The following is a 24,855-nucleotide window of genomic DNA, read 5'->3' as shown; positions in this document are numbered from 1 at the left end:
TCTTTTCCCCAAATTGAGAAGCAATTTTTATCAGCAACTCAGAGATTTTTCCTTAATAATCTAGGTCCTGGTGGCAAAGAGGCATCTTTGAGCGCAGGTATTAACCATATGAGTGAAATGACAGGAAGGGAAATGATGTACAAGTGGCCTCATACCTGGGAATGAGAAGCCTTTTCTGTGTCTTTGAAGTTAAACAGTCATGGTTGGTCCTATTATGTCTGCTCTATATTATGTCTTCAGCAAGTAAACTACTGTCTTCAAAGATAGAATTAAACTTATTTTTACCATTTTTCTAAACATGCAACAGTTGTATATAGGTAAACCAATCATGCTGTGAAGGTTAAAACACATATGAAAACACCCAATAGTATTCGGTGCCTAATGTGCTTTCACTCAATGCTTATTCTTATTTTCCTTCTTGATGTTCTTAACTCTGAACCATTTGAGTGATCAAGGTACAGTCTCTTGTGATGTGCCCATATCAGCTCCAGAAGCTTACAGTTTCTAGATGTGGAATCCTTTCATGAGATACCTGCCGAAGGATTTTCATTGTAATTTATAACAGTCCTTAGAATATCCCTTATTCTCCCAGGTGTGTAAGCAAGGGAATTGAGAGGCTACATACCTACTTAGTAGCATCTCACTGAGCCAAAATGATAGTAACATTTAGAGTTATTGATAGGGGTCTACTACATGACAGTTTGCAAAATACCTTTAATCAGTAGGGTTATGGTAGTGTTATGTAATAGTTCTTTTTCACATTCCTGTGACCACATACCAACATAAGGGAGTAAGGGCTTTTTTTTCACTCATAATTTCAAGTGATCTAAGTCCACAATGTATGGGAAGACATGGTGATAGAACCAGCTCATCTGTTGCAGTAGGAATATGAGGATTTGATTGTTTTCACATCTCTGAGGATCTGGAAGCAGAGAGAAAAGGAAGTGGGATCTGACTATAAACATCAAAGTTTGCCCTCAGTCAACTACTTCCTATACCTAGGCCTCACCAGCCAGAGGTAGCACAGCTTCATAAAACAGCACCACAGCCGGATACGGTGACGCAAGCCTGTAATCCCAGCACTCAGGGAGGCGGAAGCAGACAGATCTCTGTGAGTTCGAGGCCAGCCTGGTGTACGAAGAGAGTCCAGGATAGCCAGAGCTACACAGAGAAACCCTGTCTCAAAAAACTAAAGAAAAAACAAACAAACAAAAAAACAGTATCACTAGCTAGGAGCCAAGTTTTGAGATGCATGAGCCTAAAGGAGGCATTTACCTCCAGATAATAACAGATCTCTACAATAATTCATCACACGTGTGGCCTTTATCTTGAATAACCATGTCTGTGGATGAAGAGAATTGGATGGACCCCTTATACTTTTTACTGGATATTGTCCCATAGGCACAGGCTTTCTGATAACCCTCTCCTCTCTGCCCTATTCCATCACCTTTGTCTTACTAAGCAACAGTGATTTGAACTGTGAAGCTCTGGTACATGATTTATGTAATTACTGGATTTCTAAAAATGAAGTTTTTCTTGCCTTCTCCCAATTTCATCCCTGGGATGCCTCTCTCCATATGATAGTCTAAAGTGTGTGCTGTCTTAGAAACGCAGGAAACATTACTTATGTCTTTGGTATACATTCCATGCACTGTACATTCAAAAGCAGTATTTTTTTTCGGTCTTAGATTTGTGACAGAAATGATTTTTATGTGACAGATTTATGTTAGAACTGTTAGATTAAATTATTTCCTCACATTTTTTCTTCAACAAACCTATTTCATCCTTATTATATGCCAGGGCTATGGTCCTGCCCATTTGAAAGATTGGTCCTCTGTCCTCTTGTGACTTACAATCTAGTGAGATAGAGGATAAAAAATAATGATAGTTATTATAAAGAAAAATGAAAGCACTTCAGATTGTGCCTATGTTAGGATATTACCAAATTGTAAGAGCTACCATTGGTAGCCCCCTTTACAAAGTTGACACAGAGAAGGTGGCCTTAGAGGAGGAGCATTGTCTTTGAGAGCTCTCTGCAGGGCTCACCTTCTTTTCCATCGATTTGGGCTATTTCTTATATAGTTGTGACAACCTTGATCAGATTGGAATTTAAGGGCATGGCCAAGCAAGTTGTACAGAAAAGAAGTTAGGAGTGAAACAGCTTTGGATAAACAGACTCGTATCATTTCAGAGTTATTTTACCTGTTATTTTTTCAAATGTCTTGTCTGGTAGTGTCTTTTACTGGGAGCAATGAAAATTGATATTCTTAAAAATATCTATTAACTCTGCTATGTTTATGAAGATTATATAAAAAGCATTCTACTTAGATGCTTTTAGTTCTGTGGCATTAGGACCATAGAATAAATGCTTTTTGACATCAGTTATGAAGAAGAGGGAGCCTGTAAGATGGAAAGAAGCAATTTTTTACCATGGAGTAAACATACTTGAATGTAAAATTTAAAGTATAACTGTGGTTTGACTATAAATTAAAACAGCCTCTGTAACAATGAGAAAAACATTTAGAGCAGCTGCCATCAATTCAACCGTGCTGGTCATAAATAAATATCCGTGGAGTTTTAACTCATTGAAGCCAGTCTCTTTAGTGCCAGTGTCTTCCTGGAAAGCATTTTGACAGAATGCATAGAGTGATAAAATATTTTCAGACTTTGATCTGGTAATTCCATTTCTTAAGCAATCTGTACTAAAAAAAATAAATCTGATATCCTGATAAACCATAATGCACGGGCGCTTTGCCCAACAGTTCAACACGAAGGAAATGATTAGCTAAGGTTTGGAATACTTGCGTAATGAAATATCATGGAGCCCATCAAACATTGTTAAAGAATATTAACCATGCAGGGACATGTTTATACAGTTCAACTGAAGAAAACAAGCTATATAAAACCAGGCCTGGAAATCAAATCTATGGCCCTACATGTGATCGGCAGGCACTTCACTACACTGGATTTATACCTCCAGCCTGCTTCTATAGACGACATTTCCATTATAAACCTTCTGTTCTTTGTGTTAGAAGATATGGATTTTTCTTCTCTCTAGATATCCGTGTTACAAGATAATGTGTAGCCAACATGAATTAAATTCATACCGAGTAAGCATGCTCTATAAGTATATTTCAGCCTTTGCTTCAGTGGGACAATTTTTACTACTATCTAATCCATTTCTATTAGTATCATATACTTTTTAATATTTTTATCTTTAGAATATTTTTTCTTTGTAGTGACTTCTTAATCTTAAGTTTATTTTGATTTTTTTGGTATGGTTTTATCTTTGTTGATTCCAGTTTCTAAATATTCTCCAAAAGACCAACAATTTAGTTCCACATTGTAAGACTGTTTTTCAGTAAAGTGCTTGCCTAGCATATGCAAGACCTTGGATTCAGTGCCTAGTACCACTAACCCCCCATACAAAGTAGGTACTCTCATTGCCAGCTATGCTAATCTATTATTTGCCTAATGCACTGAATCCCTAATGTAGTGGAGAAAGTGGATAAGGACAGGTGTCAGTATAGCCCAAATTAAAGGACTATATTTGTTTCTTTTAAAACTCTATGATTGCCGTGTGTGGTGGCGCACGCCTTTAATCCCAGCACTCTGGAGGCAGAGGCGGGTGGATCTCTGTGAGTTTGAGGCCAATCTGGTCTATAGAGTGAGTTCAGGACAGCCAAGGCTACACAGAGAAACTCTGTCTAGAAAAAAAAACCCTCTACACGCTGTATTTCTCTAACTGAATCTTATCTTCCCAAACATATTGGTGATGTGAAGAGGTGCAAAGAAAATTACCTTTCATTGAATTGGTCATTGAGATAGACACTGATGTATTTTACAGTTTTGCAGTCTACTACAAGAACTCAAAGTAAAACAATCATTTGGAAATTGTACTCTTACATTAGAAAATTACAAACAAGTTCCCGCAGAAAGCAATTTGAATGTAACTAAATTCTAATGGTTTATTTCTAACGGATTAGTTCCTCATAGCTAATGAATTTCGCCCTTGCTTCCTTTCCTTCCACTGAAGAAGAGGTTTGTTCCTGGTCTCTACCCACTCCTTCCTTTCTTGCTGCCTCCAGCTTCTTTGATCCTGGATACCAGCACCCTAATACAGAGTTGTAGTTCCCAGGTCTCTTTCTTACTTTCTATTATAAGAAGGGTTTCCACTAAGTTACCCAAGTTGTTCTTGAACTCACTATAGCCCAGGCAGACCTTGAACTTGCAATCCTTCTGCCATAGTCCTTTGAGTAGCTAAGATGATAAGGCCTGTGCCAACAGGCCTGACCCATTGTGCTTTCTTCTGTTATCACTGTGATTAATCTAACCAGGTTGTTCTCATTCTTAGACCATATATTAGTCTCTATTTTACCGTGTACTTAGCAGTTTAGTTGGAGACATTTTAAACCCTAGCATTTAAATACACAAGGGAGGTATTGTATTAGACGTCGTTGGTAGAACTACTGTGTTTTTTCTTTCTTTCTTTCTTTCTCTTACCTTCCTAGGGGATTTGGTCCCTTTTTTTTAGCCTTCTATTTGATTAGCTTACAAAGATGCAGGCTTTGAAGTAGATAGTTATGTAGAACTCTTAAAGAGAAGGGTAATGCAAGTAGGGTGCTTTATAGGTAAGCAGGTATTCTCGTTTTACCATCTTACTGCTTGGCGTTCTCAGCCATTGTTGTGGATTTTCCTTTTCTCTCACTTGTCTGCATTGCATCTCTTACTGTTATCCTAATTTTCTTTAGAAATTTACTTTGTCTCCCAAATTAGAAAATAGTTAATCCTACTTTATAAATATTGAAGTATCATAGTGCTGCCTGATGTATTTGTAGGGTACTTTTTAAATGAGTTTTTGGATATAATTATTTCATGATATTATCATATTCTCCCCCCCCCCCCGTGTGAATAGAGGCTTTTTATATCTGTTTTCTTTCATATGGAGTTCTTGTCATTAGGGAACTGCTCCTTTTTAGACATGACGTTGTCATTGCAAGATTTGTACTAGTAAAATTGATACATTTCGTGTTGTCTCTGGTCACAGTGAGATAAGTAGCTGTGATGTAAGACTGTTTAAATAGTCACAGCTGAAATGTCCTTTTTAAAAATAGAAATTAAAAAAAGACATTTGATATAGTTCATGATTACTGAGAACATCGTCAAGTATGTAAGGTCTTGTAAATATGGTTCTTCGTATTGATTTTATTTTTTAATTCATAGAGGGAGAATAAAAAGAGTGATCTATTTTTGGCAAGGTGTGACTGTTAACTGGCACTTTTGTCAAGTTCAATTTATACCTGAGTTCTTTGGATTTTTTTTCTTCCTTTCTTTCATTACTTTGGACATTAGAGTTTTCAAAGTGAAAATTTTAACAGTGACATCTCTAACCTTTAGGTCTAAGCAGTGTGTTACCCCTGAAATTGGTTGAGTCACTTAATATTTTTCACTGCCTGTCAAAACTGAAGAGACCTGTACCATTTGCCTTCTGCATCCTGAGCCGTTTTCCTGTTCAGGGTAATCTTCTATTATGTGTGACAAGTTTTTCCATATTTTTGATATGAAGCCTACCAGAGTTTGATCCTTGAAGTTACCTAGGGTTAAAAGGCTTTAAGACTTACAGTTTTGTTCATGAAAGAGTAACTGATACATGACTGGCTACTTTTCAAGTCTTACCTCCCATAAACAACTGGAAACCAGACAAAATATATGAAAAAAAAAAATGTCTTCAGACTTTGGGCAGCAGGCATGTAGGCTGCCATCTCTAAAAGGGAGTGAATGAATGAAATTTGTGTTACAGGGGTCCTGACATTTTGCCTGCAGGCACTTTCAAGATCTATGAGCCTGTGGTCTTGCTGAGCTTAAGAGACAGGGAGGAGTGGATAGCAAGAATTGGTGGAAGAGGTTGTTAGAAATGGGGAGCTACTCACAGAAATGTCTCTCAAATGCTGCACAGATGTAAATCTGTACATGGTCAATTATAAAGGATATCTGAAGTCCCACACCAAGCATTAGGAGAGACTGTCTAACTACCGTGTGCATACAGTAGAGACCCGTAAGTGGCCTTACCATAGTAGTAGAGCTAAATTAATCCTAGACTAAGGCTATTCTGGTCTCAAATGAACAAAAACATAAAACCATACCTTGAAAAATGACTAGCAGTAATTTCACTGAACGTAAAACTTACATACTCCTTAAAGGAGTAGAGCAAAGTCCAGATACTCAACAATCTAATTATTGTTTTTTTTTAACTTGCACTAATGTGTCTAGCTTTTATTTTATTATTTTTATTAATTTATTCAGATTATATCTCAGTTGTTATCCCATCACTTGTATCCTCCTGTTCCTCCCTCCCACTTTCACCCTATTCCCCTCCCTAGGTCTATTATTAAAAGATCTAGTTTCCCCTTCCCAGATTATTAGATCTCCCAGGAAACAGTGAAATGTGAGCTGTAATTAGGAGAAAGTTAGTCAATAGAAATAGAACCAAAGATGATTGCAATAGAATTAATAGATAAGAACAAATAAAAGGAATTAATAGAGAAAGACTTAATCAACTCTGAAAATGCATTGAAGGATTAAACAAAAAACAGAAATCTAAAATAAAAAGAAGAAGACTAAGCAGGGTGTGCACCTGTAATCTCAGCGCTCTGGGAGGCAGAGTCAGGCAGATCTCTGTGAGTTTTAGGCCAGCCTGGTCTACAAAAGGGAGTACAGGACAGCCAAGGCTACACAGAGAAACCCTGTCTCAGAAAAAAATAGAAGACCAAAAGGAACTTCTGGAAAAGTGTGCCATATGAAATGAAAATTTACTGGATTAGATAGATAGCAAATAAAACATTACAGAAAAAAATGGACTGATGAATTTGGATATATTAGGGTGGAAATTGTCCAATCTCAAATAGAATGGGAATAGCCGAGCTGGGGGAAGATTCAGTGAACTATGAGGAAGTATTAAGTAGATTTATATCCCATGTAACTAGAGAGTTAAGGATATGCAGAACATAGTTGAAGTAACGAGTATAAAATGCCAGAGTATGTTGAAAACTTTAGACCCTTCTCTCCATAGATCTAAGAAATTTAGTAACCAGAAACAGAAAAATCTACAAAGAAAATAAGTATAATAATTATAATCAACTCGCTAAAACCGGTGATTGCATTTTAAATGCTGCTGGAGAAAAACAAAAACATATTAAGTGTAGAGAGGGTCATTTACTTCTCATCAGAAACATTGTCAGTCAGAGGACAGGATGCTGGCATCTTTAAAGTGCTTAAAGTGAGAAAAAAAAATACTTGTGACTGTAAAATCCCTAGGTAACAAAAATATCTTTAAAATGGAGAAGAAAAAGAAATATGGGCGAAGCACATGGTTTGAGATGAAAATGGAAAGAATGGGCACCAGCATACCCCACTTGTAAGAAATATTAATGGCAGATGGGAGCAGAGACACATAGGTCCTGGGACTGGCTGGCCAGGCAGTCGAAGCAAACACTGAACTCCAGATTTGGTAACACAGTTTCAACCTCTAGCCCACAGATGTGTACTCACATTTCTCACATATATATGTATACATCATATGCATGAACATGTACACACAAATATAGATATTGTAGACTTAAACGTAGCCATACAGTAGTTAAATATGAGTAATGCAACCACTGATATTAAAGGTTGCAAAGCTGCAAGATCTAATAAAGAACTAACTGAACTAACTTTAAGAATAAGCACAAGTTAAAAGAAAGAATATGAAAAAAGATACGTGATCAGTAACCATGAGGAAGCCAGAATACCCTATTTATATGGGATGAAGTAGTCCTTAGGAAGAGTGCTGTTACCAGAAATAAGGCTAGCCATTTCAAAATGATAGTAATAAATTCATCAAGAAGCCAATGACTATAAATATGCCCCTAACAGAACTTCAAAATACATGGCAAATAAACACATTCTGATGAGATAGACAAAACTGTTATCAGAATTAGATATTTTAACTATCTAAACATGGTGCTTGATAGAACTAGAATTAGTGGATAAAATTTAATTGAGGAGATGAAAGGCAGATTGCACAACTAAATTAATCTAATTAACATAAAGTATTGGACACAACACGATCAGAATACATTTTCTTCTCCAATTCATGTTACATTCACTCTCCGCCATAAAATACACTTTCAGCACATTTAACAAGAAACTCAGATAATGTATGCTCTTTCATAAAAAATAAAATTAATTAGTAGTAACAAAAGAATATCTGGAATTTCTCAAATATTGGCCTGTACACAGTATATTTGTTTGTTGTTATTGTTCTTCCAGACTGTCTCTCAGTGTAATCCAGAACAGCCCAGATCTTACTATGTAGCCAGAGTTAGCCTCGAGCTTACGATCCTCCTGTCTTAGTTTATTGTGTGCTAGGATTATTGTCATGAGCTGCCATGCCTGGCTTTTAATATACATCTAAAAAGATAATGGGCCCAAACCATAAGAAAGTTAGAAGATTTTTTAAATAAATAAAAAAAACAGCATATGCAAATTTATGATATGCAGGTGCCGCAGTGCTTGGATAGAAATGACTTTAAAATGACTTAAAGTCAACACACTTCTACTTTAGGAAACTAGTGAACAAGTGCAGATCCCTCCAGGTAAATGAGAGACATGGAGAGAAGTAAAAATCAGTACATAGAAAATAAGCAATAGAGGAAAAATATAAAGCAGATGTCAGCTCCTGGTAAGAGCAATAAAATTGCTAAGCTTATAGCTAGACTTACAAAGATTAAAAGGGGGAAAAGACATGTTCACACAAATACCCAATCTTGGAGAAACGTAATAGACTCTGCTACAACTCTTAGAGCTATTAAAAGAATAAGAGACTATTCTGAATGGTATGCTAGGGATTTCTACAACATAGATAAATGAAAAGATTTCTTGAAGGGCACGGTTGATAAAAACGAACTAAGAGCTACGACATCTGAAGAGCTTGACATCTGTCAAAGAAATTAACTTTGTAACTAAGAATCCTCCCACAATTAAAATTCTACCCTCTGATATATATGATAGTAAATCCTATAAGATGTTTAAAGAACAAATAAGACAAACTCAGAATATAGAGGACAATAGGATTCTTCCTACTTCATGCTGCAAGGCAGATGAGTTTGGAACCTGTTGGCGAGAATGTGCAGCAGCCAAGAAGGACAGTATAGAAATTGTTCAAAAATTTTAATTCAAAATTGCCACAGTGCTCCAACAGTCCCACATTTGAGTATTTATTCAGAAGAATTGAGAACAGGAGCTTAGGGCTTATCCCCAGTCTAGTATGCATTGTGTCATTATTCACGGGCCAAGATATGGCAGTAACTCAGAACAATCAGCAAAAAAATAAATAAAGGAAATGTTACACAGTTTTCAAAATGCAAGAAATCCTGGCATTCACAACAATGGGGATTAATCTGGAGACTATTGTACTAAGTGAAATAAGGCAGCGACAGAAGGACAAACACTGCATGATTACAAACACTGCATGATGATGCTTGTGTGAGAAGTCTGTAATAGTACTTACAAGCAGCTTAAGACAGGGCTGGAGGGCTATTCTTTGTGTGTTAGGATATAGTTACACTTGATGTAAGCTGTAAGAAAAATGCCTATGTGACATAGTCCTACAGTGAATAGCATGTGCTTATATCAAAATCTATGAGGGTAATATGATGTTAAGCATCCCTACCACAAAACAAAACTAAAAGGATATAACTTTGGGCAAGGTGACAAATATATTTTTTACCTTGATTGAGATGACAGTATCATAGTTGTTTGTAATTATACAAACTCATCAAATTGTGTATTTAAATTTAGCTTACTAAAGCTGTTAAGACTTGAGGGAAATTGAATAACAGTGTCTTTATTTGTAATAATCTCAAACTTGAAGACACCTGCATATCTGTTGCCAAACTAGAAACAACCTACATGTTTAGCACCAAACTAGAGGCAACCTACATATCTATCAGCAGTCTATTGGATAAAGTTCTTGGTATATTCATTCAATGGAGTGATAAGCAATAATAATAAGCACCCAAGATGTTTAGATATCCAGAGCACTGCCAGGTCAAAGAATACTGACACAATGGATGCTAGATAGAATAATCCTATTTATGTGACATTCTAGAAGTAGCAAAACTACAGTGATAGAAAGTATATTGGTGTTTGCCAGAGTACAGGGGTGCAAGGAAGGAGGCTCTTACTAAAGCTGGGAGTGTGGCACAGGCCTGTAACCCCAGAACTTAGGGAGGCAGAGGCAGGCAGATCACTTTGAGTTTGAGGCAACATGGCCTACAAAGCGAGTCCAGGACAGCCAAGGCTACACAGAGAAACTCTGTCTCAAAAATTCAAAACCAACCAAACAAAAAGGTTCCAGACCTACTGTGGTTCAACTTATATATAATGTGTGTGTGTGTGTGTGTGTGTGTGTGTGTGTGTGTGTGTGTATACTTGCTACAGTTCGTTATATTTTACATTTTATTTTGTTGCGTTTTTGCATAAAAACGATATTTAGATAAAAGTGATGTTTAAAGAACTTTGGAAGAAAGATAATGATTTTATCTACAAAACAATGCAGGCCAAGCAAGTATAGCTAGCTCAGTGCTTACCTAACTTGTGTGAGGGCTTGGATTCAATTCCCAACACCACACCACACCCCCCTTTCTCTCATTTATGGAGTTCCAACGGTTTTCTGCAAGGTAAAAGAAGAAATGCAGAAAGATAAAACTGGACTGTCAATTGTCTGCTTTGCCCCTTAATTCTGATTTTCTTCCCCCTAAAGTGAGGTCCTGCTGATTTTCTGCTCAGAGTGATGTCTCTCCAGCTCCTTTCCCCCATGGGAGCATGCAATCCAAAGAAGGGCCTTAAAATCAAGAGACTTAACCTTGGTAGGTAGGCCCAGAGAGCACGTGACAAACAAATCCATCAGTTTTTTTTTTTGCGGGTCTTCCTTTTAGGCTGACCCATTTCATCCAATCTCCATGGAATGAGAAACAAGATAAAATCTCGAGTGGAGAAGCTAAAATGATTTTCCAGCACATTAGTGCTTAAATTAATCAGCATATTTATTTCCTAGTGACCCCATTTCTCCTGAGTGGGCTCCACAGCAAGGACAAGATAGTGAAGGATATATCATTAACTGAAGACATAGAATATAGGCACAAGACTCTTGTTTGCTTTAAAGTGTTACAATTTCCCTGAATGTGTGACATACTTAGTCTCAGGAAGGTACCAAAGCCAATCCCCATTAAAAAATCTTTAATGGTAGGGAAAAATGTCCATTAATTGTGTCCATTAATATTTATTGTAAAACTTCTGGACCTAATTTTGTTTTCTTAGTTTTGTTCATGATGAGGAATCTTCAGATGTCAATAATAAAGTTCCTTTTTATTTGGTCTGTTTCATATTAAAATAACCCTCTTCAGAGCAAAAGCTGAGTCGTAAGGTCTTAAAGCCCTTTGGGAAAATTATTTTGGAATAGGAAATTATTTCACTTTTAAATCTGTAGTAAATTGTCACCTAAAATTAGTGAGTTAGATACTCAGTTAATAAAAATTTCTTGTGTGTTCTTCTTATCAGGAAAGAAACCAAAGCTCAGAATGTTGCTATGTATTAAATTCAATGCCCACTGCAGTATAAGTTGGGAAAAGAAAATGTGTACAGATATACTATTTTTTCCAGGCTAGGTAATCATTCTTATCTAAATTGGACTGTAATAAAAAAATAAGACAGCCTGTCGACATGAAACTGAATTTTTAAAGAAGTTTGCTGAAAATGGTTGATTTAGTCTTGCTAAGTGGAAAAAAATGGTTCTTTCAGTTCAAAAATTGGCAGAATCATGATAATCTCTGAAAGTCCACTTCTTATTGGGGGAACTGCATGTCCATGGTGATTATTCTTGATTTATAAAGAGAATTCAGCTTCCCTAATCCTCTGTTAGACTTTCCCTCTTCTTCCCCTGGCATTTACCAACTAAATTAGAAATATGAAAATGTGAGAGAAGTATTTGATGCTGCTATTGTTTTATTTCTGTGAATAGCAGACCCCAAAAGTTATTAGACATTTATGATCTTCTATACTATTCCTGCTGTCTGTTCTTATTGCCTTAGTTTCCCAGGGACCATGGGGTACAGGCTGCAAACAAAGGTTTAAGGGAGGGGTGTGTAGTATAATGCTAGGGTTTTTGTTTTTGTGTATAAGGATTTTTTTTAATCTATAATAAACAGTGTAGACAAAAAAGTGTCAAGTCCATTTGAACTTTACTTTGTCTCTCCTGACTCCTCCCATTTAGCCAGTTTTTGCCTCATTTCCAATCAATTTGAAATTCAGATTATCTGGAGCTTAAACATTATTCATTCTATAACATAGGTTGTATAATTAAATGATCAGATCTCATACCTAGCTGAATAATCATTAAGCAATCATTTCACTTGGAGGACAGTTTGTAGAGAAGACCTGAAATTCACAAAAGCTGCTAAATAACAGGAGACCATGAAATGAGAAGGCAAGGAAGTGGTTATAAAGGGTGTTGGTAAGGCATCCTTGTATTTGTAAGCAATCAAGGATGGAATGGTAGGCTTTGATGTGGGTTTCTAACAAAGTAGAAGAACTTATAAGTTGGTGCTCTCTTTCTAGATCAGTGGTTCTCAACCCATGGGTCACGGCCCTTTTGGAGGGTCAAATGACCCTTTTCACAGAGGTCACCGAAGACTAATAGTAAACACAAATATGTGAATTACACTATAATTCACAACAGTAGCAAAATTATAGTTATGCAGTAGCATTGAAAAAATTTTATGGTTGGAGGATCACCACAATGTGAGGAACTGTATTAAAGTGTTGCAGCATTAGGAATGTTGAGAACCACTGTTAAATGTGGTCTCGCATTTCTAGTGTATCCTGGTATCTTTTCAGTGAATGCTTCCACTCCTGAGCAGAGGAAGGGGAGGAGACTGTCCATTCTGCTTATCTATATAGTTAACTGTTTGATATCCACAAAATTATCCTATTCTGTGGTGATTTACATAACAGCTGTACTTACTACCCTGAAGATGCCACCACAATATGCTCACAGGAAATGGCTTGTAAGGACAAAGAAGCTTTCTAAAAGCCTGGAAGAGGGCTCTCTCTCCAAGAATTAAGCTCTCTTATAACCTGGATCATGGGATTTGTACCTCCAAAATCTATAGGAAAAGTTTCTTTAAGCAATTATTGATAAATATTCATATGATATTTATCAATATGACAATTACTGTTGCAACCCGCTGATTAATTCAGGATGTAATGATATTGGGCATGTTTTGTATTTAATTTATATGGCTTGGGAAAAAAACAACTTTTTTTCATTGAAATAGGAAGGAAAATGCCTTAATTTGGTGGTGGAAAGAAGGCACCACCATTTTTGTCTTTACTTAAGCTTCCTAGATCCCAGAGTTTAGTTGCATGGTATGAGGAGCATAATTATATTTTTGAGCTAAGTTGCTGGTGAGGCCAAGTAAACATGACAATCATTATTTGGCAGTGTAAGAAACAAACTAAGATACATGCCTTCTCTCTTTTCCTTTTCATCTACCTTTAAAATAATCTTGTTGAGTGCCCGTAGCAAATAGGGATGGCTTATATTGTTGTGTTGTTGTGTTTTGTGCTATATTTTTGCTACCTGTAAGCTTCATTCTAAGCAAGAGACCTGAGAGCTCTATTGTTTTTAACTTTTCATTTTATGTTGGTACAGAAGTAGGCCTTGAGCTACACTATTGTTAAGGAAACACATCTTTTGCATTGTCTCATGTAATTGTACTCCAGTCCTCCAAACACATTTCTAATGTATTGTGGCTTACATCAATAGACCATCTCAGAAGAGGGCATTGGAAGTGGCATGAAAATTTGTACTGGGAGAATGCTGTGCATATTTATATTGCTTTTTGTATCCTGACGGTTCCATAACAGCTGCATCCCTGAGAGCCACTTTTGATCTGACAGTACTGGCTGCCAGTTGGCAGAGAGGATTCACCTAGATTAGGTGGGTTTTTTTCTGTTTCTATGTACAGGCTTGGGAAAATGGGGTTTGCTTTCCTCTGAAGGTCTCTCAGAACAGACTGGTACAAAATGTTCAGAAGGAAGATAATTCCTTTAAAGGCTACATCTGGTTACCCTCAGATAAATATTTCCATTAATATTTCAACTCATTTTGAGTCTTTTTGTAGCTTGTAGTATTTTTTATGTATGTAGGTGGCCTTAAACCATATGGCAAAGGCATTTTCCAAAAAACATTCAGTCTTTGTCTTACTATGAACTATTTCTCTTATTTCCATGTTATTTGAATAAGTTCTTTCTGCAGGCTCAAAACCCCCTTTTCCCTTTGATCTGATTCTGCTTATGCTGATGGCTTAGCTTACGTACTTTGGCGAACTCGTACATGTTTTAATACCATATTTAAGACTGAAATCACCTATTCTTTTCCTCTGTTTGGAGTGTAAATATGTTGTTGCTATTTTTAGATAATACGCATTGAATGTTCCTGTAGTCATTGCCCTGTACAAAGTCATTATTATGCACACGACGCTATCTTTTGGGCTCAGTGGTTTGTTTTGTATCAGTCTATTTTAAAATGTTCAGCTGCCTAGATTTTTTCCCATTAAATGATGCTTTTAGACATCTTATTTTTAAGTCTTTGAACACTTTTTTCAAGATAAAAGTTACTGGATGTGCATTTGTAAATGACAATTCGGAGATCCAGACATTTAAGGAAAAACTTTATTCTGTCTACTAAAAGTCTGAGCTCTTACACCTTCAAACATCTGTCTTAAACTTAGTTGGGTTCTCATTTCCTCCCATTCTTGACAGCTGCTTTGCTACAGTCTTAACTCCCAAAGAGAATATTGTCTGGGGCAGGTAAGGAATAGGAAATAGCGTAGACAATTTACCTGTTATGAGGACTCTTAACAACACGTACTCAATAGCATCAAAAATTCAAAGAATGTTCACTCTGGAAGAGACCACAGCAAGCTATAAAGGCTGGTATCAGACTACCAGTCCCCTGTGTGGTTTGACATCCCCATATCCTGGGTTATTGTGAAGTGCCTTTGCTTCTTAGACTGCCTTGCAAAAATACAATCTTGTAGATCTTCTATTTATCCTTTATATTTTAAGTATTTACTGGGGAAGATGTGGTTATAGTAAGAATGACATATGTATGTATTCTAGTGGGGTAAATAATTGAAGGTATAGCATTTTTAAATGGCTTTCAATTGTTTTGGTGAGAAATGATTTTACTCCCACTTCTTTGGTTTCTTAAGCCACTGGTGATGAGAATGTACAATATAGGTAGGACTGTGCTATTTGAAAAGTACCCTGAGGTACTTTGAAACCACAACATTATATAGATTACAGGGTGACTTTCTTCATTCTGAAGCTGTCACAGCAGGTTACCAAGAAGAGACTTGATACCCTATGAGCATATACAGGGGGAGGTAATCCCCCTCAGGAACAGTCATAGGGGAGGGGAATAATGGAAAAGGGGGATGGGGAAGAATGGAGGATAAGGATGGGATAAACATTGAGATGTAACAAGAATAAATTAATAAAAAAATTTTTTTAAAAAGTTGTCAGAGGACCTGTGTTATGTAGGGACGCCGTCTAGCCAATGCGGTCAGAGAGGACTGATGGATGACCTTGCTGTCTATAGAGGTGGTTGTAGATGTGGACTACACCAAGTTGGAAGATGGAAAAATAAGGAGCTTAAATTTATCTTCAAGAATGCTTAAATCTTAAGCTACTAGTGTTTCTCTGAGTAATGGGAGAGTAGGTGGCAATGTAACCCATCTAATACTTATGAGCTGTGACTCAAAAGCATTTAGAAGACAATTTTCAAATGGATGATTATAATCTCAAGTTATTTATATTTATCACATAACAGCTAGAAAGCAGAAAAGTTGGGCCATCCTTTTTGCTTTTTCCATTTAGTGTGGGTCACCCAGTGCCTGAATGCCACCTTTGCTTCAATAGCGCAATCATATTTTTCAGTACTGTTGAACATTGAGATCCTGGAGGAAGGGAACTTTTCATAGCGAGCCCTCGTTTGTGGTGTTTGTTTGGGACCCAGTCTTCCATTGTGTCTATCTGTCAGAACTTGTATACGTTTTAAATGTTTAAGGTGGATGATTAAACTGTTTTGTCTCCCAAGAATGTTTAAAAGAATTTTAAGACTTTTTATTGATATTTTTTGTGTGTGAATTAAACATTATGCACCCCAATCCCACTCATCTCCCTATCCCTTTGTATCAACCCTCCACCCTTGCTACCTCTCCTACAAAAGAAAACAGCACAAAAAGAAAGACACACACACACACACACACACACACACACACACACACACACACAATCTCACTGTGGAAGGTGCAGCGTGTCATGGTGTCTCACATAGTATACCCTTTTGTCCAAACAGCTTTGCTTACAATGAGCCCTTGGTGTGGTTCAAGGCCTCTACCTTCTGCTACACCATCAAGCAGTGTTGATTCTCACAGGGACTCCTCTCAGTTCTTTTTGCCCTGTGTCATGGAGATCCTGAAGCTTTATTTTTCTTTTTGTTTTTAATTTTTTTTTAAGACAAGGTTTCTCTGTGCAGCTCAGGCTGTCCTGGAACTCACAGAGATCTGCCTACTTTTGCCTCCTGAGTTCTGGCATTCAAGGTGTGCGCCACCACTGCCTGGTCTCTTAGAAACGCTTTTCAAGAGAGAATGTGCTCTAACTCAATTAGTGAATAATTAGAAATATATCAAATATGGTATATCCCTTAAATATAAAGATTTTAGAAAGCAGAAATATACCACTATTATTGTGAATAGTCTTAGTAATACAGACCATTTGTTTATTTATATTTTTGCAAAATGTTCTAAAGTCTATAGGTTGTATAAAGTTATTTCTTATTAGAACATAATTGTTTTTAGACTTAATCATTAATTGAAGCTGCCATTGGTTTGCTGCAGAACTCAAGTGTCTACCAAATTGAACCACATTGTATCTACTATGTGTTATGTACTATCTTTTGTGTAAAAAACGAAATTTCTGGCTTAAAGGTATTTGCTGGTTAATGTGTACAGCCACACTTCACTTACTGAACCATCCTGATTTTACTCGGGTAAACTGAAGACACATCAGGTCTGATGAAATGTTTTTCTATCCCTATAGCTTCATTTATGGCGTTTTTGTGCCTGGTTTGTAGTGCTTGTCTTCACCTGCCTTGTGTTAGTTAGCTGTGAGTGTGTCTGGCTCTGTACTGGCTTCCTACAAACCAATGACTGCCTTTTAATCTTTCATAGCCTCTACACTTTCAGAAAGGGTGTCTGTTGACGTTGTTGACTACCTGCTCCCAGTTTTCTAAGTTAGACTTACAAATCAGTCAGTGATCCTAGGTTTAAATAGGGAATCCTGTAGGCATCTTTGATGATTTAAGGCTCTACATTCAACGTTACCAAGTTTGAGTGTTTATTTTACTATGTTTTCTCTGTTCACAGGAAATTAATATCAGTCTGTGAGAACTGCTGATGAGAATTAACATATATATGTTGTTAAAGCATTCATTTTGGTGCCTAGTATACAGAGCACACTCAACACAGTGTAAAAAGCACTCTATTACTGAGTTAACCTTGAGCTGAGGGCTTGTCTTTTAGTCTTTATTTCTTAGGTACCTAAGCTAGCATACGGTACCTACTCAATAAATGCTGTCTTGGTTGAATTGACTGATTTACCCTATTTTATGTTCTGTTACAGCCCACTGTTTGTAACATGGAAGATTGGTCGAGACAAAAGATTGCGTGGCTGCATAGGTACTTTTTCTGCCATGAATTTGCATTCAGGACTCAGGGAGTACACACTTACCAGGTGAAGACCAATTTTTGTTTCATTTACTTTTACTTACCAAAAAAAAAAAAAAAAATCTTATGATACTTGAACGAAGTACTTTAAATCTTTTTCATTCACTAAAGTTTTGACATTCCTCTCTCGTTTCTTGTTAGGTTTTTCCTTTTTGGTGTTCAGCTACCTTCACTTATAAAGTATTATTGCTGTGTATTAGTATAAAAAGTGTTGTGATGACATTTATCTTGCCATTGATTTTTAAAGTAATTTTTTTCTTCCAGTGGGCAGCTTATTATAACTTGAAAAGGAATAATTGAATGTCCAGCAGTTATCAAATGTGTTATTTCTACCTTAACAGCCTTTATTTGTTCCCCTTTAAGACTTCTTAAAAATACTAGTTTTTCCTTCATTTTATACATTTAGCTACACTCTCATGTGCGTTAAAGCTTCAAAAGAAATCCTAGGAAGAAAGTGATGTCGCAGCCCAGCAGCGTGACCATTCATATTCACACTTCACCCTCAACTTGATTGTAGCTTGCTTATTTTGCTTCCCCTAACACAATGGGAAAGTTAACAAGTGCCCCATTACACTTTTTTTTAAGACCTTGCCTTTAATTTCTAGACTCTCAGAAAGCTATCTAACATACCATCTGATTTTTTTTGAAACACTACCTAGCAAGTTGTGTTCCACAATTATTTCAGAAGAAAATGTCCTAAATAATGAGCTATTGGTAAAGGTATTTCCTGGTTTTGTTCATGTTTTAGTGTGGCTACCAATACATAGTTGTAATCCAACGGTATTGGTGCAATAAGAAACTGGTCTGGGGCTGGAGAGATGTCTCAGAGGTTGAGAGCTCTGTCTGCTCTTCCAGAGGTCCAGAGTTCAATTCCCAGCAGCCACATGGTGGCTCACAACCATCTGTAATGAGATCTTTTGTCCTTTTCTGGCATACAGGCATACATGTACACTGTATACATAATAAATAAATTTATTTTTAAAAAAGAAGAAAAAAGAAACTGGTCATTGCTAACTATTGGTACTTGAGGCAAGTTGCATAGCTTCCATAGGTAAAGCAATAATTACAGTTTTTTCTTCTGTATATTCAATATCGGTGTTAGGAGAATGTTAGTAGAATGAAATCATCTATTACTATTTTACCACAGGATTAATGTGAAAATTATCTTTCGATAGAATTGTATAAATTTAGGCCTATAACCAGTTAATTGAGAAAAACTATAAGGTTACTGTTCTCATATTAAAGTATGCAAAAGCTCAGAGACGCAAAGTTTTCTGAATCACAAGAAAAAGGATACAATAATGTGGAGGGCCACATTTATTGTCTCTTTCCAACTATTAGAAATTGTGTATTTGGACTTGATTAAACAGCACAAAATGGTAAGAAGTCAAGTATCTATATCTCTATGTCCATCTCTCTATCTATCATCTATCTACCTATCTTCTAGAAAGAACTCCAACTCACTAAAGTGTACAAATGCTACCCTTGTAATTTTTTTTAACCTGAATTAAGATTGATTCATTTGAGGGCTTGATCAAAATTTTTTAAGTGACTACTTCTTGGGGAAGCAGATATATATATATATATATATGTATATGTGTGTGTGTGTGTGAGTGTGAAATTCCATGTTTACCACATAGAATGAATAACTTATTATACATTTCCCAGAGTTACTTGTTATGAGGCACACTGGCTCCTTGACACTTCCCAAGGGTTCTGTGGCCAGGTGGGCTTGGGAAACATTAACGCCAGTTGATAAATGTAACAAGTTCTCCTTCATTGCAGCAGGTTTCAGGCCCTTGTGTGCAAGTACTGTTACAACGCTAGAAAACCGCATGATGCAGCCTGTTCTAGACTACAGTTTATTCGACTACAGACCCCTTTTATTCTTCAACTCTACTGTCTTGTGCCACTAGGATTCCAAGGAACACAACTTTGTAAACACAAGCCTGTTAAGAAATTTTACAAGTATTATAAATTGTACTTTATGTTTAGGCACACACACACACACACATACACACACACACACACACACACACACACACACACACACACACAAATTATAGAGTTTCTTTGTGCTTTCAAGTGAAACTGCGGAAACAATTCCATTATGAATATTCCATACTTTACAAATCTTGGGTAGCCGTGGTAACAACTTGGTTTTGAACAGAGAAGTTCTTTTTCGTAGGAGATGAGAATATCCAACTTATTTTTTTCCTTTTGAGCTTGTGGGTCTTTTCTTTTCCACGACAATAATGTGAACTGACTGAATTTTTCACACAATTGACATTTGCCTGTATTTGTGTACATTTTTACTCTCAGTGCATTATAGTCTGTGGCTGGGAACTTCCTTTTAATTTTCAGTCTTTTCCTTCTAATTCTATACAGCTTCCTTTAATTGTATACAGGACATTAAGTAGGTTATATATATATACACACATACATACATATATACACACACACACATATATACTTATTTTATGTTTATATATGCATCTGATTTACTTTCCTGTTTTGTACCAATATAATCTAATTAACGTATTTGGAAGACATAAAAAATATATCTTAAAAATTTAATTAGTGAATTACAAGCAGTATGGAGTAATTTTTAGATGTTTTAATGTAGTAATGCTTTTCAATCCCCCAGAGTGTGCTCACATATCTCTACCTCTGTGTGTGTTTGTGTGTGTGTGTGTGTGTGTGTGTGTGTGAGAGAGAGAGAGTGTTGGTTGGTTTGCTTGTATCTGTGGCAAGAGAAATGTATTTTGAATTAGAATTTTTTAAGGCACATAATTTTTGATTGATTAACATTGTTATTTGACAGTCTTATATAACACATCCTGATTATCCTCACACCATTTTCTTTTATCTCCTTTTCATCACTGTCAACTCCCATCCTTCCTATAAATCCCTTTGTCACATCCATGTCTCTTTTTCGTTTATGACCCACTGAGTGTAGCCTAGGTTGTCTGTATAACTATGAGTTTGGAAATATTTATTGAAGCTTGGTGGCCTCACCCGTGGGTACACAAGTGAAGACACTGACTGCCCTTCCCCGAGCATTTATTCACTACTGAGGTGCTGGGCCCCATGAGCCCTTCTCTCATCCTTGTCTCACTCAAACAGTGCATTTGTTCCCTCCATGTTAGGCTCTTGTCAGGAGCTTTGTACATTCTTTGTAATAACTCTGCGGTATTAATATCTACATTTTTACAGTGAGGAAATGGAGATTGAAGAATTTATATAATCTACTCAGTCTTGCATCTCGTTAGTAAGTGGTAGAACTCAAATTCAAATTCAGGCCATGGACTGCAAAGAACATACTTTTCACTGTAATATATACACAAAATTCTGTTATGAGTTCTCATAAATGAAACTTGATTAAGTTAGATTAAAATAAGACCTTAGAAATAAAAATTATTGTGTTTTTTGTTTGTAACTTCATTGTAAAAATAATGAACTCAAAAGATTACTATGAGCCAAGCATGGTGGTGCACGCCTTTAATCCCAGCACTCGGGAGGCAGAGGCAGGCGGATCGCTGTGAGTTCGAGGCCAGCCGGGTCTACAAAGTGAGTCCAGGATGGCCAAGGCTACAGAGAGAAACCCTGTCTCGAAAAACCAAAACAAACAAAAAAAAAAAAACCCAAAAATACAAAAAAAGATTACTATGAACTTAATAAATCAGTGATCAATAAGTCTTCAAAGAGTCTAGTAAAAAGTTATGAATAAACTTTACTTGAATTGTTATTATATAAGATGTTTATATAAAAGTACTACCTTGGGATAGGGAATTGTAATTTTTTTCAGCTTTTTTTATTAAATATTTTTTTACATATTCACTTATATTATTACACATATATACAGTAAACTACATACAGCAAGAAGAACCACGAAACAATCAGGAATTATATAAATGTTACATTCAGAGTGTTTTGGCTATTTGTATTTGACAGCCTTGAAGAAAACATCTTTCCTATCTTGGTGAGTCTAAAATTCTGAATGTAAATTAATATCTATCATATCTCATCATTATCAACTTAAAATATCTATCTAGATCTAAAAATATCTTAACCCCTAAACAATTAAGCTTAATTGCGAAATTAAACTATCTGGTCTTCAACCCCATCAGAGACTTGAGAAGGAATAAAATTGATTACCTGATTATACTGGGAGTGCAGGTTAGCAGCTTCCCAAATGAGATGACAGAGACAGTTTACTGCCAGAACAGTCACTCAAAACTCTATAACATTGAAACGTCATCTTCATCCTTCTGGCCCAATATATCTGACAGACATATTTGTGAGGCAGGAACTATTGAGGACTTGCTTACCCTGTCTTGCCAGAGTTTGGCCATCGACTCTGCCTGCATCTAAGCTTGCCCATTTTTATGCAGAATTCTGTCTGTGGCAGAAATGAGGACATTTTGCCCAGTGGCTTATTTGCCACATTTGAAGCCATCTCCATAAGGAAGTTCTTTGATGCTCATCATCTTATTTGAAGTAGGCTGGGTGTTGCCAGGAGCTAACCTGTCTCTTTGTAAATTTGAAATAATAAAAATATCTTTAAATGCCTTAGTCTGTGTGTCTCTGAGGTTTTTGGAAGACCTTATAATTATTTTACCTTATCTTTCTATAGAATCATATCTACCTGTGACACTTAGGATGTATATTGGAAATTATAATTTTTGGTAGTGTAGCCTAGACTTCAAGAAGAATCCAGAGTTTCTAAACATAGCAAGTAGTGATTGTTTTGGAGTCTGGTCTTTCCATCATAAAGTCTATAATTCACAAACGAACAAACAGAATCAGAAGAACTTAGGGGCCTGGAGAGGTATTAGCAAGAGAGCATGCAGAGCAGTAAAATCACTCTTTAGCAACAGGTTAAAAATGAGAATATCTAGTTATTTGTTGTCTTCATCTGCGATTAGGTGGCTATTTTTCATAATGCTGCTCACTTATACCACTTTTATTTTAGTAAAATATAAATAAAATTATATTTTATCATGTTAATCATTTTAAAATGTATATTTCATGTTGTGATTCGAGAATTTTTTGTTTATTTTTTTGTTTGTTTGAGACAGGGTTTCTCTATGTAACAGCTCTGGCTGTACTGGAACTCACTCTGTACACCAGCTGGCTTCAAACTCACAGAGATATGACTGCCTATGCCTCTCAAAGTGCTGGGATTAAAGGTGTGGGCCACCATCTGGCATTCTCAAGAACTTTTTAATCTTCCCCAACTGGAACTCTTTACCCACTAAATGTTTATCCCATTTGTTCCTCCTAATCTCTGACAACCACTTTTCTACTTTTTGCCTTTATGAATTGACCTACTCTAGGTTCCTATTTGTCATCACACAGCTGGCTTATTTCACTAAGCATAATGTCTTCATGGCTTATTTGTGTGCTAGTATATGTCAGTTTGTTTCCCCTTTAAGGCTGAATAATATTCCTATTCAAGTGTCCCTATCTGTGATGTTTTGTGTAGTCCTTTGTTCATCTGTGGACCCTTGATTAGTGTCTACCTTTTGGCTATTGTGAATAATGCTGCAATGAAAATGGCTATGCAGATACCTGAATACCCTCGTTTAAAGATAGCTATATCGGGGGCTGGAGAGATGGCTCAGTGGTTAAAAGCACTGTTTGCTCTTCCGGAGGTCCTGAGTTCAATTCCCAGCAACCACATGGTGGCTCATACCCGTCTATACTGGGACCTGATGTCTTCTTGCCTGCATGTGTACATGCAGATAGAACACTCATATACATAAAATAAAATTTTAAAAAAGATAGCTATATCAGATGGTACTCACATAGCTTCTTTATAGTCCATTAACCTTTTAAAATAGTTCTTTAAAATTTACCAGGTATTTTTGATATGAAATATCTACCCTGGATCAAGTTTTGATTTGTAAATAAAGTTTTTAATTGAAATCTTGTCATAGTCAAACTGTTTTCTTAATTGAAAATTTGATGTTTTAGATTGAAATTAGACTATGAATTGTCTGATGACTTCCTCCCAATTATTACTATTACATAATTTGAAAGTATGAAAACATCATTATATGAAGTTACAATATGGAACTGTGAATAAGACAGCATTTCCCCTCTTCTAGAAGGCTCTTTTAGGCGAAAGCAAGAAAGATTGTAGTGAACAAGAAGCAGGATATAGAACAGAGAGTCACAGATAGTCATAAAAATTGGTGTCCAAGTCCTATCTTTTTCAATGCCTAGACTTTGAAGGAGAGGTAGTCCTTTGTCTCAGAGAATAAGAAGAGTTTCTAGTATTTTCCATTTTTAAACCAGCAGCATAGTATTTATGTGGATTTATAGCTTTTATAGGTTAGACAATAGAAAGACTTCTTTTTTGGTACTTAAAACCATACTTTTGTGTGTAGGAAAATGAAGATGACTCTGTCAATGAAAGGTGTCCTAAAAATTTGGTGTATAAATTTCTCTTGAAAGCGCAGGTCCAATTCTTTATGTCAAATCATGATGATAATGTGTTCTTTTAGAATACTTAGTAAAGAGAGGGATGCAGCCAGGCACCACCATTTTTTTTTTCTCATCTATTTCATGGAACAGAGTTGTCTCCTCTGAGCAATGAAGTAATTATGTAGGTTAAGGCAGGACCTGGAGCTTGTGTCTTCACTGTGCTGCTTTTGTTATGCTCTGAATTCTGAGAATTAGCAGTGGGCGGTGACTTCTTTCTAAGAAATGGAGAAACCATATAAGAGGAGAATTTGTTTTGATTTAGAGTTTTCTTTCCTTTGTGTGCATGAGTGGTGTGCGTATGTGTGTATGTGCGGAAATGGAATAACAAGGAAAGTGATCGAGGCATTGTTTGCACATTACAAATATTTGCTTTCTGTTATATTGTTTGAGATATTGAAAATTACAAACAAGCTTTGCTTTTTTTTTTCTTTGAAAGGTCTTATTCAGATTGGATCCTTCTGGGTGACTA

At 36.3% G+C, this 24,855-nt stretch overlaps 1 protein-coding gene across 2 annotated transcripts in view; it reads left to right on the top strand.

Moving 5' to 3' along the window:
• The window catches only part of Ammecr1 (AMMECR nuclear protein 1), a 112,975-nt gene that overhangs the window by 32,815 nt on the left and 55,305 nt on the right, over nt 1-24,855 (top strand). Inside the window, exon 2 of one of the 2 annotated variants that reach the window (XM_051140889.1) lies at nt 17,791-17,901. The exons of the other annotated variant lie outside the window; for it this stretch is intronic. Coding sequence (XP_050996846.1) covers nt 17,791-17,901 — 111 coding nt within the window. The remainder of the gene's footprint in view (nt 1-17,790; nt 17,902-24,855) is intronic. 2 annotated transcript variants of the gene reach the window in all.

Source organism: Acomys russatus, chromosome X (genome assembly GCF_903995435.1).
Source record: "Acomys russatus chromosome X, mAcoRus1.1, whole genome shotgun sequence".
Classification (NCBI taxonomy): Eukaryota; Metazoa; Chordata; class Mammalia; order Rodentia; family Muridae; genus Acomys; species Acomys russatus.
This window is presented reverse-complemented; position numbering and strand designations above follow the sequence as displayed.